At 45.7% G+C, this 15,317-nt stretch overlaps 1 protein-coding gene across 9 annotated transcripts in view; it reads right to left on the bottom strand.

The window, feature by feature from the left end:
• Window positions 1-15,317, bottom strand: part of SGSM2 (small G protein signaling modulator 2) — a 318,515-nt gene that overhangs the window by 163,167 nt on the left and 140,031 nt on the right. For all 9 annotated transcript variants that reach the window (XM_083172218.1, XM_083172219.1, XM_083172220.1 and 6 more), the window contains exon 3: window positions 6,362-6,524. In XM_083172218.1, the coding sequence (XP_083028344.1) occupies window positions 6,362-6,524 (163 nt within the window). The remainder of the gene's footprint in view (window positions 1-6,361; window positions 6,525-15,317) is intronic.

Raw genomic sequence — 15,317 nt, 5'->3', positions numbered from 1 at the left:
CTCGCATGGAGCCACAATGAGGAGAAATCATGGTCGCTCACCATCTAATGATTTTTCCAGCCTTCGGTCTGAAAAGTAAGTCTATACTTACAGATGGAGCACCTATCAGCCAACCCAGGAGATTGCCAGATTCTCTGAGCTGGCAATCGCTGGCGGAGAGGCGCTGCATCTGACGTGGACGCGTCTCACACACATGCGCATCCTTTTCACTCAGCGACGGATGGCGGAAACCCTGCCCATCATTTCAGGGAGAGGGGCAGGGTTAGGGGGGGTGGGGGCAATGGTGGGGGGCTCCGTCAGAATTCGGAATTCAGCAAGGGCCGCAGATCCCTGAAAATCTCTAGATTTCAAGAGATATGCACATGTGTCATGGCAGTTTATATAGCAGCAGGGGGTTGCCACAGGGCACAGACCAGCCACGGAATATGCTGCACTATATAAGAAACTGTTAATAAATTAAATACATTTGTGGGAGTGGTCTGGACCACTTGCAAGGAGAGCCACGGCTGCGGCGTGAAGCCACACGCATCCGCTGCGACCCGTTACATGGCTATCCTGCATCCGGCTTAACAGCTAGGCTGCGCAGCCAAGGGGCAGCCGGTGATGTGTGAGAGCTTCGCTGTGCACTTTAGCAATTACCTTCATAATTTTGTGCAGGGAAGCCTAGCCCTATGCTGAGCCGCTCCCCCGCAGCCTGACGGCACAAGTTGTATTTTGTAAATACCCCAAAAACTGCAACCCATGCTGAATTAGACCCATATTATGACAAATTGCAAAGTTTAAAAAGTAGAGGAATATCACATGACTTTCTGGGTTGGACACAGAAGGCTGTAGGGAGTGGAGGGAGGGGTGTGTGAATAATGCTGTCTCCCAGGATGCATAAGCGGTGTTATCACCCAGGGTGCAGGGTTCTGGGGGTGGCACTGCCATAAAGCTCCTGCATTTGCTAACAGGGAGATTGTGGCTATTAGTACAGCTTCAATCCAATCTGGGTGTCCAAAGGACAGTCCATTCACGCACCTGCAGTATGTAGAGCCACCCTAGTGTCCAGGCAGCTCTCCACTGCTGGTGACCCGGTCCTTTCATGTGATGTCATGTGCATTGGAACGGGGCTGGCACAGGACGGCAGTGACCCCTGCTCCAGTCCTGATGCCATAGTTTACCAAATGGAGATAAGTATACAAAAAGCCTAAAGACTACAGTGGCTATTGACATGTAAAGATGGCAAAGGGATGGGTCGCAGTCTCGCTTCACTCATCATGCCCTGCGTCACCACTCACTACGCTCCGCTTCACCACTCACCATGCTCCACTTCACCATGCTCCGCTTCACCACTTACCACGCTCCGCTTCACCACTCACCACGCTCCTCTTCACCACGCTCCGCTTCACCACTCACCACGCTCTGCTTCACCACTCACCATGCTCCGCTTCACCACTCACCACGCTCCTCTTCACCACGCTCCGCTTCACCACTCACCACGCTCCGCTTCACCACTCACCATGCTCCGCTTCACCACTCACCATGCTCCGCTTCACCACTCACCACGCTCCGCTTCACCACGCTCCGATTCACCACTCACCACGCTCCTCTTCACCACGCTCCGCTTCACCACTCATCACGCCCTGCTTCACCACTCACCACGCTCCGCTTCACCACTCACCAAGCTCCGCTTCACCACTCACCATGCTCCGCTTCACCACTCACCACGCTCCGCTTCACCACTCACCCCGCTCTGCTTCACTGTTAATAAAGGCAACAGATGGTGGTACAGATAGTGAAAGTGCGGACCAACCGACCTTGGTATTGTGTGACACTTGGTTGGGCGTGAAAAGTAATTTTTCCCGCTAGTATCAGCAACTACCCTCACATCATAGCTTTCTTTTCTTTTCTTTTTTATCATTTTGCTTCTCTTACCCTTTTTTATTCTTCCCTTTCATGTAAATCTTCTAGCTTGTCATTAAGGGGGTTATTCTAGTCCATTCTTTCTGACAAAATCCTTCTTAGATGGACAAAACCATGTGCACTGCGGGTGGAGCAGATGTAACTTGTGCAGAGAGAATTAGATTTGGGTGGGGTTTTTCTTCAAAGTGAGATCTATATTGAAGTGTAAAATCATGCAGTCAGTATTTTCCCTGCACAGAAACAAAATAACTCACCCAAATCTAATTCTCTCTGCACATGTTACATCTGCCCCACCTGCAGTGCACATGGTTTTGTCCATCTAAGAAGGATTTTGTCAGAAAGAATGAACTAGAATAAACCCTAAGGGCGAAATGTAATAGGGTGCGATTTTTAGACTAAAAAAAAATCGCACCAAATCGCACCTTTAAAAATCGCGTTTTTTGCCGCGAATTCGCATATGTAATGAGATGCGAATTAGCGGCAAAAAATGCGATTTGCCGCGATTTGCCGCGATTTTTAGTCATGAAAATGTGCGCATTTTCAGTCATGAAAATGTGCGCATTTTCATAAATGCGATTTTGTTCCAAAAAAAAAAAGTTAAAAAAAAAACGGCGTGGGGTCCCCCCTCCTAAGCATAACCAGCCCCGGGCTCATTGAGCCGGACCTGGTTCCAAAAATACGGGGGGACAAAAAGCATAGGGGTCCCCCGTATTTCTGAAACCAGCCCCGGACTCTTGGACCGGTCCTGGTTCCAAAAACATGGGGGACAAAAAATCTGGGGGTCCCCCGTATTTTGAAACCAGCACCGGGCTCCAACAGCCCGCGGTGTCATGCCACAGCCGGGGGACACTTTTTATACAAGGTCCCCCGGCCAAAACATGAGCACCGTGGCTGGTCAGCCTTGGACGGGGTACCTGGAGGAGTGGGGACCCCCCCAATAAAGGGGTCCCCCCCCCCCCCAGGCTTCACCCGTCCAGGGCTGAAGCCCGGGGCTGTCACCGGCGTCCGTGGCCAGTGGACGCCGGCCTGATAGGGTTAAATTCATCATACATATCATTACATTGCTTTTTACCGGCGAACTACAAGTGCCAGCAGACCTCCCCCGCATGCTGGGACTTGGAGAACCACAAGTCCCAGCATGCGGGGCATTAATGGGCCCGCTGGGACTTGTAGTCCACCTGTAAAAAGAATGTTTATAAAAAACACACACACAGAGAAGTACAAGTTTATTACACACACACACCTCAATTTTACACCAGCGTTACTTACCATTCCTGGATCCAGCGCTGGTCTGGCTGCTTTACAGCCGGCTCCCCCCGAACTGACAGGCAGCGGGGAGAAGCGGCTGTCTCCGTCGCTTCTAACAGCCTCTGTAGCGCTGTCCGAGTGCTACAGAGGCTGAGAGCGTGATTGGCTGAGCTACAGTATGCGTCTCCATGGAGACGCATAGCTCAGCCAATCAGGACTGAGCTATGCGTCTCCATGGAGACGCATACTGTAGCTCAGCCAATCACGCTCTCAGCCTCTGTAGCACTCGGACAGCGCTACAGAGGCTGTTAGAAGCGACGGAGACAGCCGCTTCTCCCCGCTGCCTGTCAGTTCGGGGGGAGCCGGCTGTAAAGCAGCCAGACCAGCGCTGGATCCAGGAATGGTAAGTAACGCTGGTGTAAAATTGAGGTGTGTGTGTGTAATAAACTTGTACTTCTCTGTGTGTGTGTTTTTTATAAACATTCTTTTTACAGGTGGACTACAAGTCCCAGCGGGCCCATTAATGCCCCGCATGCTGGGACTTGTGGTTCTCCAAGTCCCAGCATGCGGGGGAGGTCTGCTGGCACTTGTAGTTCGCCGGTAAAAAGCAATGTAATGATATGTATGATGAATTTAACCCTATCAGGCCGGCGTCCACTGGCCACGGACGCCGGTGACAGCCCCGGGCTTCAGCCCTGGACGGGTGAAGCCTGGGGGGGGGGGACCCCTTTATTGGGGGGGTCCCCACTCCTCCAGGTACCCCGTCCAAGGCTGACCAGCCACGGTGCTCATGTTTTGGCCGGGGGACCTTGTATAAAAAGTGTCCCCCGGCTGTGGCATGACACCGCGGGCTGTTGGAGCCCGGTGCTGGTTTCAAAATACGGGGGACCCCCAGATTTTTTGTCCCCCGTATTTTTGGAACCAGGACCGGTCCAAGAGTCCGGGGCTGGTTTCAGAAATACGGGGGACCCCTATGCTTTTTGTCCCCCCGTATTTTTGGAACCAGGTCCGGCTCAATGAGCCCGGGGCTGGTTATGCTTAGGAGGGGGGACCCCACGCCGTTTTTTTTTTATAAAAACACTTTTACACATTTTTATTAACAGAACCATGCACAGATCTCAATGATCTGTGCATAGTTCTGTCAAAATCGCCTGTCAGAACCTGGTCTATTTTTTTTGCGAATTTTGGTAACATTGACCAAAAATCGCACCCTATTACATTTGCGAGTTGTATACTTTATAATGGGAAAACATCTGGATGCGAATTGAAATGTGACTAAAAATCGCACTTAGAAAAGTGCGATTTCGCGGTAAAAAGTGCGATTTTTTACCGCGATTTTCAACCTATTAAATGTGCGATTTTCGGAAAATGTGCGATTTCGGCCGTTTTTGACCAAAAATCGCACATGTCTAACAAATCACACCCTATTACATTTCGCCCCAAGTCTCACCTAAAATTTCTGCACCTTCCATCTTGGCTGAAGTAGCCACGATTTCAAACAACTAGGAATCCCGCAGCAGACAGCCACGTCTGATACTGCCAGAGAAGCGAACTGGAAATGAGCAGCCACTTCAGTGACACACGAGGGAAGCAAACAGAACAGTCACACCTCATGCGTCGCTCTCATTACAATTGGCTGTGATCCCTGTGTTTGTGCGATACTCTTGCTCACAGCTGACAGGATGCTTGAAAAGGGAGTTTTATCATTGCACTTATGACTTCACATCAGAAAATATCAGGCAACTGCTTGTAGTATACATACAGTACAATTCAGGCTGTTCTAGGGATAAAGGGGGATGATCCTCGGTGATATGTAATGTCAGTATTCAGAATGTGGACATGGACGTTATCTCCACACATGGCATGCACAATGTTAACATGGCTATAATGTTGACAGCCTGTACGTTGATAAAGCATTTTGCCAGTGTTAGAGCTTTATCCTTAACCCTACCCGCAGCCTATCAGTAACCCTAACTGTGACATATACAGTCAACATTGTGACTGTTGACATTTACAGTATCATCGTAATAACCGCTTTCATATTATGTCTATTTCCTGTCAACAAGTTCACTGATTTTGATATTCTGAATGTCAACCATAGTTACCTACCCTCCTGCATTCTGCAGGAGACTCCCTGAAATAGCAGCAATCTCCCTATCTCCCTCATTAGTCTAGCAATCTCCCTCATGTCACCTAGCCCACATTACACTGTTAAATTTTTTGGGAAAAAAGGAATGAGAGATAGATAAATTTACATTGAATCATCAGCGCCATTTCAAAGCACTATACCAAGTATAGTATCTCTTACTAACTGCTTTGGGGCTCATCTACATTTGGATATAAGTCATTCCTTTCAGATGTAACAGTACACCCCCACGCTTCTAGGTGCCACGTTCACAATCTCTTTTCACAATCTCTCCATATATGGAACTAGCCACGCCCTTTGGGTGGAGCATGACACGCCCCCTTAATGGGGCATTGTGCAAAATTCTACTACCAACTATAATCTCCCTGAACTAGTTTTCAAAAGTAGGCAAATATGATGCCAACATTCACAACATATCGACATTCTAGTGTCACACCCACAGTGAATAGTCAGGGCTTCACCTACACTGTGCGACGATGGCCAGTGAGTCAGTGTCAGACTAACTAGATTCAGTCATCTGCAGCATCAGCTTTCACTGGTGAATCCCATTTCACACACCAGCACTGTTGCTTGCTGCAATGCATGCTGAGTGGTACCAGACTTCAGTCTTCCTATTGCAGCCTTCCTACTGCAGATATTAGCAGAGCGCTCCTGAGATAGAGCCAGTTAACCATGCAGTAGCAGTGGGTGTGCCGCAGCGCTAAGTTGGAAGAGCAGGGGATACCACTTCTGTACATGCATTTGCCCCTTCAGAGCTTAGAGCCCAGGGGCAGGCGTCTCCATTGTCTCCGGTACTCTATACTCTAATTCACCACTTTCCTGTCAAAGTTAAGTAATCCAGAAAAGTAATCAAAATTATATATATATATATATATATATATATTCATTGTTGAAAAGGGATTTCCGAAAAGAAAAAACCTGTTAAAGGAACATCATTGCTTCCAATCTTCTGACATGCCTCGCAGAAGGGGTCAAAATAAAATTTATGTTATTCACTAATTTTCCTCATAAACGTCTCTACTCTTGCTTTTAAACATCTGTGATACCTGTGATTGTCCTTACCTGCCTTCCACCTGTTGCTGCAGGTCTTGCACTTTCTTGCATATATCTGCAGCAGTTGTGCATGTCTTGGCGACCTTCATGAACAAGGCCGCAACTTTATCACTCCGCAAGAATCCAGCCGCCCTCCTCTTCAGGAGGTGCAGGAGACATGCTTCCACCACACCTGAGAAAGAGAGGAAATGTCATTTGCATGGGTACATACTGAGAAGCATACATACAACCAAAGTAAATATTACATTAAACCCTCCCTGCTGAGGCGCCGTTGTGGCTCTCTGTAATGGATAGATGCAATGGGTCTCAAAGTGTCACTGCGTCATACCTGCTGCATATTTCTTTGGGATTCAGCCTTAAAACTCACTGAGAACTAGTGACATTACGACAACAAAAATTGAGTAATGTTATGGAAGCACTTAGCTCATAGCAACCAAACACAATCTACCTACAATGTACTAAATCCTCATTGAACACTAACTGAATACTGATGGTTAAATCAAAATAACTGCAGTACTAATTAAGTCATTGTGCTCAAGTATGGATATCCTTAAAACCTTAAAGATCATGTTTGGAGCCCTTAATCTAGTACATTCTGAAACATTATACCTATCATACTTACCTACTCTCCCGCAAGTCGCAGTAGACAGTAGTGCAACTCACAAGATTTACCTTGACAGGGATGGAGCCTTATTATGTGATCCTGGTTTCTCCAGGAGAGAAGTATGAAAAAATCGGCAAGTACTGTATGCGCTACTTGTCCTCTTTAGGAGGTTTGATACATCTCCTGCTGTATATTAGTTACATGAATTGACAGGCTACTAGATTTTCCATACATCCCAACATGACGCCCTCCAGGAGAGACAAATGCTCTATTCCTGGACTTCCTTCTTAATGTATGATTGCCATCACCTGTGGTGAAGCACCTTTCTTATCCATTAACCTGTTGAAAACAGGTGATGGCAATCATACATTAAGAGGGAAGTCCAGTAATAAAGCATTTGTCCATCCCAGAATGGGTCATGTTGGGCGGTATGTTAGGCATTTGTCACTCCCAGAATGGGTATGTTGGGTCATAGTGTTCCAGTGTAGAGAATTGCTTCTCACATACATTACTCAAGGCACACTAACTGTTCAGGTATTAAGGATATCCATGCTTGAATATAGATAGTGAAATCTACACAACTGACTTAAGTGCTGATTATGTCACATGTACTCAAAGTCTCAAACATAGAATAATGTGGACTGAGCCTTGAGATTAAGAAAAGTTTGAGATTAAGAAAAGAAAATGTATTCACTTTAGAGCAGTGGTTCCCAAATATGGTCCCTAATATTCCAGGTTTTAAGGATATCCATGCTTGTACACAGATAGTATCATCAAACTTACTGAGGTAGTAATTAAGTCACCTGAGCTTTAGCATGGATATCTTTAAAACTTGGATTGTTGTGGTGCCATGATGACTGACATGGGGAAACACTGCATTTAGGATATTGTTATAAGACTGCAGATAGACAGCTAACAAAATATTCCAGACCATTTGAGGGTTGAAGGGCATCAGTACTGCAATAAGTCAGCAAGGAACAATTTGTTTTTTGCAATCATTATCCAAGTTCTCTTTTCGGGTTGGATTCTGAGATGTGTACAAGGCCGATGGTCAAAGAGTTGAAATATTATTTTGCTACTGGACAACCCCCAAATCCCAAAACGCTCTTACCCCACATGTGTTAGATTGTGTTTATGCAGCGTTGCAGCTGAGAATGAGAGGCACAGTCACAGAAGTGTGCTTAAAATGTATTAGGCATTCCTAGGACTTGGCTATTGGATGTAGTCAGTTGTCCTGTCTTTTGCCGTGTCATAGGAGTTTTATAGGTGTGTTGTGTAACTGACTGCAAACTAAAGTTGCTTAAGTAAATGCTTACATACTGTAGGAGGTTATACATTGATGGAGAAATTACACCTACAGTAGTATTGGAAAGTTGGTGGTAAATCTGCTAGTAATGGCCAACTATCCCCCCCCCCCCTCTCCCCTCTATCTCTCTCATCTGCTTTTTCTGCAATAGGCTCTAACACTGTGCTATTCTCCCAGTGATTTTTGTAGGGCACTGGTGCAGATACCTGGAAACATGGCACTTGCACCATATTCGCAGTCATGGGCATATAGGCAATAGATGTCACAGAGACGGTTCCTGGTGGTCCGACGCACTTGTGGTCGGGAGAAAGTAGAGGGTGACAAACTGGTGATGCAGTTGTGTTAGGAAGTAGAGGGTGGCATGCTGGTTATGGTGTGTGGTTTGGGGTTGTTAGGGGGTAGAAGGTAGCAGGTTGGTAATGTGGGCGTGTAATAGAACCACTTTTTGAAAATGTTTCCAGGGCCACTTTCCGAATCCACCCGTGACACCGGGGAAGAGCAGTTTAATTAGCATAAATTTGCAGACACAACTGCAGGAAAAGACACAATGACGGATGCTGCAGTTTCCAGCTCAAAATTAAGCAAGGGAGCCTGCCCCTTCAACAGACTCCCACACCACAATACAAAAGTACATAGTCAAATCTAAAAAAAATATTTTTTTTACAAATAAGTAAAATACAGTTTCTAGAGAATGCTATTACAGACAAGGCCATCAGTTTCTATGTCTCAGATCATTGTGTGTAACTTCATATTCTAATCCCTTCAATGTACTGTACTTCATACTTGCCAACTTAAAAATGTTCCTCTCCGGGAGAAGCCTAGAGAGGAGACCAGACAGCAGCATGTCAGGGGGGGAGCGGGATGAGGTGGATGTCACCAAGCCCCGCCCCCATAGCAGGCAGATAGCTGGTCCGTGGATTGGGGGAGGGGCAAAAATGCCACGATTAGCTACATTTTAGCTCCGCCCCTCGCCGCGGACCCACGGAAATCAATCAGGGAAGGGGTTGCGGGGGACAGTATAGCCGATGCAGGAGACTTGCCCACCTTCCCTAGGGCTGGGAGGGGGACACGAATTTCGGGAGTATCCCAGCCATTGCGGGAGGGTAGGCAAGCCTGATGTACATTTTGTGTAATACGTCAGCAGTTATTAGAATAATAAATAGATTCTTAGTCAGTGGGTTTTGACTCAGCAGGGTTAGATGTATTGCTGTCGTATATCACATACTGGCATACTAGTGGTATTTATTTGTTTGTCTGTATTGATTGTAACTCACTTTGAATTTGATTTAATGCTCGGCAGAATTGTTATTGCATTAATCTTTCAGCACTGGGCATAAACTGCATTACTGTATATCTGTTCTAATGCCAAATGCATTCTCATTAAATTGTGCTACACTTAATACAAGCCAGAACTTTGCCTTCTTGCTTGTGGCTATTTCAGCTGTTCTGTACATATGTTGTCTGAACACAATGAAAATGGAATAAAACAAAAATTAGATGTGAGTATAAGTTTTTTATACCAAGAGCATTGCTGAAACACTCTGCAGCATACCATCAGATAGAAAACAGCCATGTTTATTTCCATAACTAGTAATAGTGGGGCTATAAATGCAGACATTCCCTCGGCACAGTGGCAGGTTGGGGAATGTGATGTTGAATAGGGGTTGGAAAAGGGGCTTGCCACGGGACCACAATGGTGAAATTCAACATCATCAGACCCCAGACCATTTGCAAGATTGCCTGTCATTCTTATGTGGACTGCATGCTGTATATGTATATATACATACATACAGCATGCAGTCCACTCCCCCGCTCCCTCCCCTGCCCGGCTGAGCTGCGGCTGCCCTGTCTGCTGCTATTTTCAATAAAGTCTCCCGCTGGACCGCTAGCCAATAGGCTAGCTGGATCGCTAGCCAATAAGCGCTTGCGGTCCAGCAGCCAATCAGAAGCTGCATTGATGGCTGCTGGACCGCAAGCACCTATTGGCTAGCGGTCCAGCAGGAGACTTAATTGAAAATAGTGGCGGACAGGTCAGCCCAGCCGGGCAGAGCAGGGAGCGGGTGGGGAGTGGGCGGGGGGGGGGGTGCGAGCTTCAGTCCCCCTTGGCATAAAGCTTTTTAGTCCCCCTTGGCAATGAGCTATTTAGTCCCCCTTGGCAACGAGCTATTTCAGTCCCCCTTGGCAACAAGCTATTTCAGTCCCCCTTGGCAACGAGCAGTTTTAGTCCCCCTTGGCAACAAGCTATTTCAGTCTTTGGCAACAAGCAATTTTAGTCCCCCTTGGCAACCAGCAATTTTAGTCCCCCTTGGCAACGAGCCATTTCAGTCCCCTTGGCATCGGGCATGAAGCCCATGGCATCGAGCATGAAGTTTCTAGCAATGAGCATGTAGGTAAGTGGCACTTGTGTCAGATGTGTAATGGGCATTACGGTTTGTTATATAGTATGTCATGGGCATTACGGTTTGTTATATAGTATGTAATGGGCATCATGTGTGGCCTTATGTGTAATTGCCATTATGACATGTGGCTTTATGTGTAATAGGTATTCCAAAGTTCGCTAAAATGTGCAATGGGCATTAAGGTGTGGTATAATGTTAGGCTGTGCCCCCTTTTTGCCATGCAAGAATCGGGGAGGAGCGAAACATGCCCTTGCTCCAGGGGCACCATGGCACCTAGCTACACCACTGTGTATATATATATATATATATATATATATATATATATACACATACTGTATGTATATACCAGATTTTTTTAGGAGAATAAAACTGTTCATGACCCCTTTTCTTAAATGTTTTCCTATGCACAAAAGAACAAACACCATTGATTCATTAATTAAAGAATCCTTCAGGCTAAACATATCAGCTCATTTATTAAGAACATCCTCAATGAAGAAATAATGTATCAAATTTATGTCACTCAATTTCTGTACAGTATCAGTGTAGCATGGTATCCGCTTGTCTGCAAATAAAGTCTATAAGAAGTGACGGCTAGTCTAGTTGTCAGGATAACAGGAGCACAGGGTTAACATTTGTGTCAAGTTTTATTAAGCAAATTCTATACTTAATACATAGATGCTTGTATAAGAATGGTAGCAATGAAAGACATTTGCACGCATCCCTTATCAGTGACCTTCCAATATCGTTATAAGAAGGCTTTAGTATTGTCACGCTTGTTGTGGAGGACTTTGGTCCTTATTCATATCTGATCGCAGTACAAATTTGTTCTCAAAATGGGCAAAACCATGTGCACTGCAGGTGGGGCAGATGTAACATGTGCAGAGAGAGTCAGATTTGAGTGAGGTATTTTGCTTCTGTGCAGGGTAAATACTGGCTGCATTATTTTTACACTGTAATTTAGATTCAATTTCAACACACCCCACCCAAATTTAACTCTCTCTATACATGTTACATCTGCCCCACCTGCAGTGCACATGGTTTTGTCCATTTTGAGAACATATTTGTACTGCGATCAGATCTGAATAAGGGCCTTAATGAGGACATCATTTACATCACTTCTGAACCTGGAAGTACACTGCTGAGAAATGCATTGTAGGCACTATTTATTATGCACAAGGAAGCCTGATAAATTCTTTGGCAAAAAAAAAAAAGGTTTTATTTTATCTTTGCAGTTTGGAAAATGCTATAACTGATAATGACGTTAACGACTTTGTCAAATGCTATCACAAGATGGCAATCGTAGGAATTAGGTTATGAACAAATGCTTTAGCGTAGGCAGAGTCGGATAAAGGTTCCGTAATATACACACAGCATACCTACACACAACATAGCATGCATACATACAGAACATACATACATATATACATGCATACAAATAAAAGAGTATACATACATAATACATACATACATACATAAATACGCACACACCATAGGCAAGCACAGCCCGTTTTATTAGGGGTTGTACCATTGGAGGGGCCTGTTTATTGCAGCCTACTGAGCGTGCCTATCACCGCTTACTGGTTGTGCCTATCACCACTTACTGGTTGTGCCTATCACCGCTTACTGGTTGTGTCTATCACCGCTTACTGGTTGTGTCTATCACCGCTTACTGGTTGTGTCTATCACCGCTTACTGGTTGTGTCTATCACCGCTTACTGGTTGCGTCTATCCCCACCAGGGGTTAAAGTGAGGGGGAATGGGGTGGAACTGAGTTCCACCACCTCTAATGGTGAGGTGGAACATTTTAACCTCCACATTGGCCCTGCACAGTAATTCTTACAGGAAAGCATTCTAGTTTGCAGGGGGATGCCAAAAACCCTACCACTGTCCCTGTCTCTGCCTAATGGGGGGAGGAGATGGGGTCAGTGGCGTAGATAGCGTGAGGCAGCCCCCGCTGCTGCTTGGGGGAGCGGGGGCTGCGTGGGCGCCGGATGCTGGTACCGGCCACTGCCCTCCACCCCTTGCTGTGCCCCGGCCGCTGTCTCCCCGCTGCGTCTGTATTCCGCCGGGAGTCGGGACCGCATATCTACTAATCTGCGTCGTCCCGGCGCCTGGAGTCAAATGTCCATTACAAAATGGCCGCCTCCTTAGAGCAGACCGTTTTTTAAGATGCTAGAGGAGGCAGCGACGGCCTCCTCTAGCATCCTTACAAACGGTCTGCTGTAAGGAGGCGGCCATTTTGTAATGGACATTTGACTCCAGGCGCCGGGATGCAGATTAGTAGATATGCGGTCCCGACTCCCAGCGGAATACAGACGCGGCGGGGGAGGCATGGTAAGAACGGGGGGCAGCGCTAAATTTAGGGAGGGGGCGCCGAAATTATCCGGCGGGGGGGCGCAAATTTTGGCACTACGCCCCTGGATGGTGTGTATTTAGGTGGCATAGAGAAATGAGTTCCCCCACCTCTGCATGACCACTTTATGCCCTGATCCCCACCTACTCAGCATCAAAGCAAACTAAATAGAAGGTGAGTTATTTATTTATATTAAGGGCCGTACACACTACGGCGATCCCTGCGGGGGGACCAGCATTGGCAAGTGCACAAACACTTGCCGCTGCCATGTGCGAGGGGGCGGAGGTGGGGGAAAGACAGTCATACTGCAGCTGTCCTCCCTCGTCTGAAAATGCTGGATGAGGGAGGGGTTCGTTAATGAGGCACGGGAGTGCACCTCGTTAACAATGCACAGTGTACACAATGGATGATATTGGTCACAATATCATTCAGAAAGCCCTTTCTAAACGATATTGTGACCAATATCACCTATTGTGTATGGGCCTTTAGAAAACAGTGTCGTTGTGACCATGCTCCACACTATACAGTGGGGAGATTACCGGCATTATAAAATGGTGAACATGGTGACGATGTTTACCGCAAGTGGTGTCATCATGTCCGCGTCTGCTCAACTCACCCGGCAAGTGAACGACTCAGCAATGGATGGAGGCCAAATGCAGGAGTTTACCCAATTTATACAATGTGCATTTATCATATACACAATTTTGTTTTACTTTTAATATCATATATAACTGCTTCATACTCGCCCCTGTAAATAGCTGCATGAAGCAGACTGCACTTTAGTGGTTTAATATTCAGTAATTTACTATTAGTTATTTGCAAGTGGGATTTCTGACTTCTCTTACAGCCTTCACCAGTTCACATTAACTATAATGAGCATTTTGTTTTATACAGTTCGCCATGCTCCAGTTTACTCCCCTTGTCTCTCAGGCGCTAATTATAGATGTGTATAGATTACAGTTTTTCATGGCAGTCTCGGAGTGCTTACAAGAGGTCAGTCAGAACAGTTCCAATATCCTGTGTACTGTGGAAAGCGAGGACAGTCAATCAAGTCAGGTGTAAATTCTGCAACGATCCAGACAGCAGCTGACTTGATTAGGTCATCTGATTATTAATGAGTTGAAGGCATCCAAAAATAAAGGTTGTTTCATCACAATGCATAACACAGAAATAAAATGAACATTGCGGTTTCTAGATAATTATAAATACAAATACATGGTATTTAACTGAACTGTTACAACCTGTACTGTCCTAATAAAATCATTTTGGTGAGTGTCACTTTTAACATGGAATCTGTGCAATAAATGTAGATCGTGTTTAAAGGTAATATGTTGAGGAGAAAACTGAGAAGACAAATGGCCCGATTAGAATTTGAGACCAATGGGAGGTCTATTGCCGATGGGAGGTGGGAGGATTCATTTTATAATGGGGACCTATAGACATGGGTGGATAGGTTTGTGCCAACACCTCCTACATATTTTTTTACTAGAAAAAATATTAGTTAAAAGCCTGTCAGAATGATTGTTTCAGCAACATACTTTTACTGTAAGCTGTGACAGTTTTTACACTCCTTAGTTACCCGGGCCCTGTGTTTGGGGTCATTGTCATGCTGGAAGAACCAGCCACATTTCATCTTCAATGCTCTTACTGAGGGAAGGAGGTTTTTGTCCAACATCTCCATGATGACGTAATGTGTTACTAATGGTAACTTTTGTGACTGTGGTCCCAGCTCTCTTGAGGTCATTGAGCAGGTCCGCCTGGGTAGGTTTGGGCTGATTCCTCACTGTTCTCAAGATCATTGATACCCCACAAAGTGATATCTTGCATGGAGCCCCAGGTGATTTTGTATTTCTTCCCAACAGTTGATCTCTTCCCACCAAGCTGCTTGCATATTGTCGAGTAGCTCATCCCAGCCTTATGCAACTCTCAATTTTGTCCCTGGTGTCCTTGGACAGCTCTCTGGTTTTGGCCATGGTGGAGAGGTTGCAGTCTGACTGTTTGAAAGTGTGGACAGGTGTCCTTTATACAGATAATCAGTTTGAACAGGTGCCATTAATACAGGTAACGAGTGGCGGATAGAAGAGCTTCTTAAAGAAGAAGTAACAGGTCTGTGAGAGCCTGAAAACTTGCTGGTTGGTTGTTGTCTAAATATTTATTTTACACAAGAATATAAAAAAAAATTGCTTCAAAATCATACAATATGATTTCCTGTTTTTTTCCCCCCACATTCTGTCTCTCACAGTTGAAGTGTATCTATGATGGAAATTACAGACCTCTCATCTTTTTAAGTGGGTCAGCTTGCA

This window comes from Crinia signifera, chromosome 2, assembly GCF_055691185.1.
Source record: "Crinia signifera chromosome 2, ASM5569118v1, whole genome shotgun sequence".
NCBI classification, from domain to species: domain Eukaryota; kingdom Metazoa; phylum Chordata; class Amphibia; order Anura; family Myobatrachidae; genus Crinia; species Crinia signifera.
Note: the sequence above shows the minus strand (reverse complement) of the source record. Positions and strands in the feature narration are given on the sequence as shown.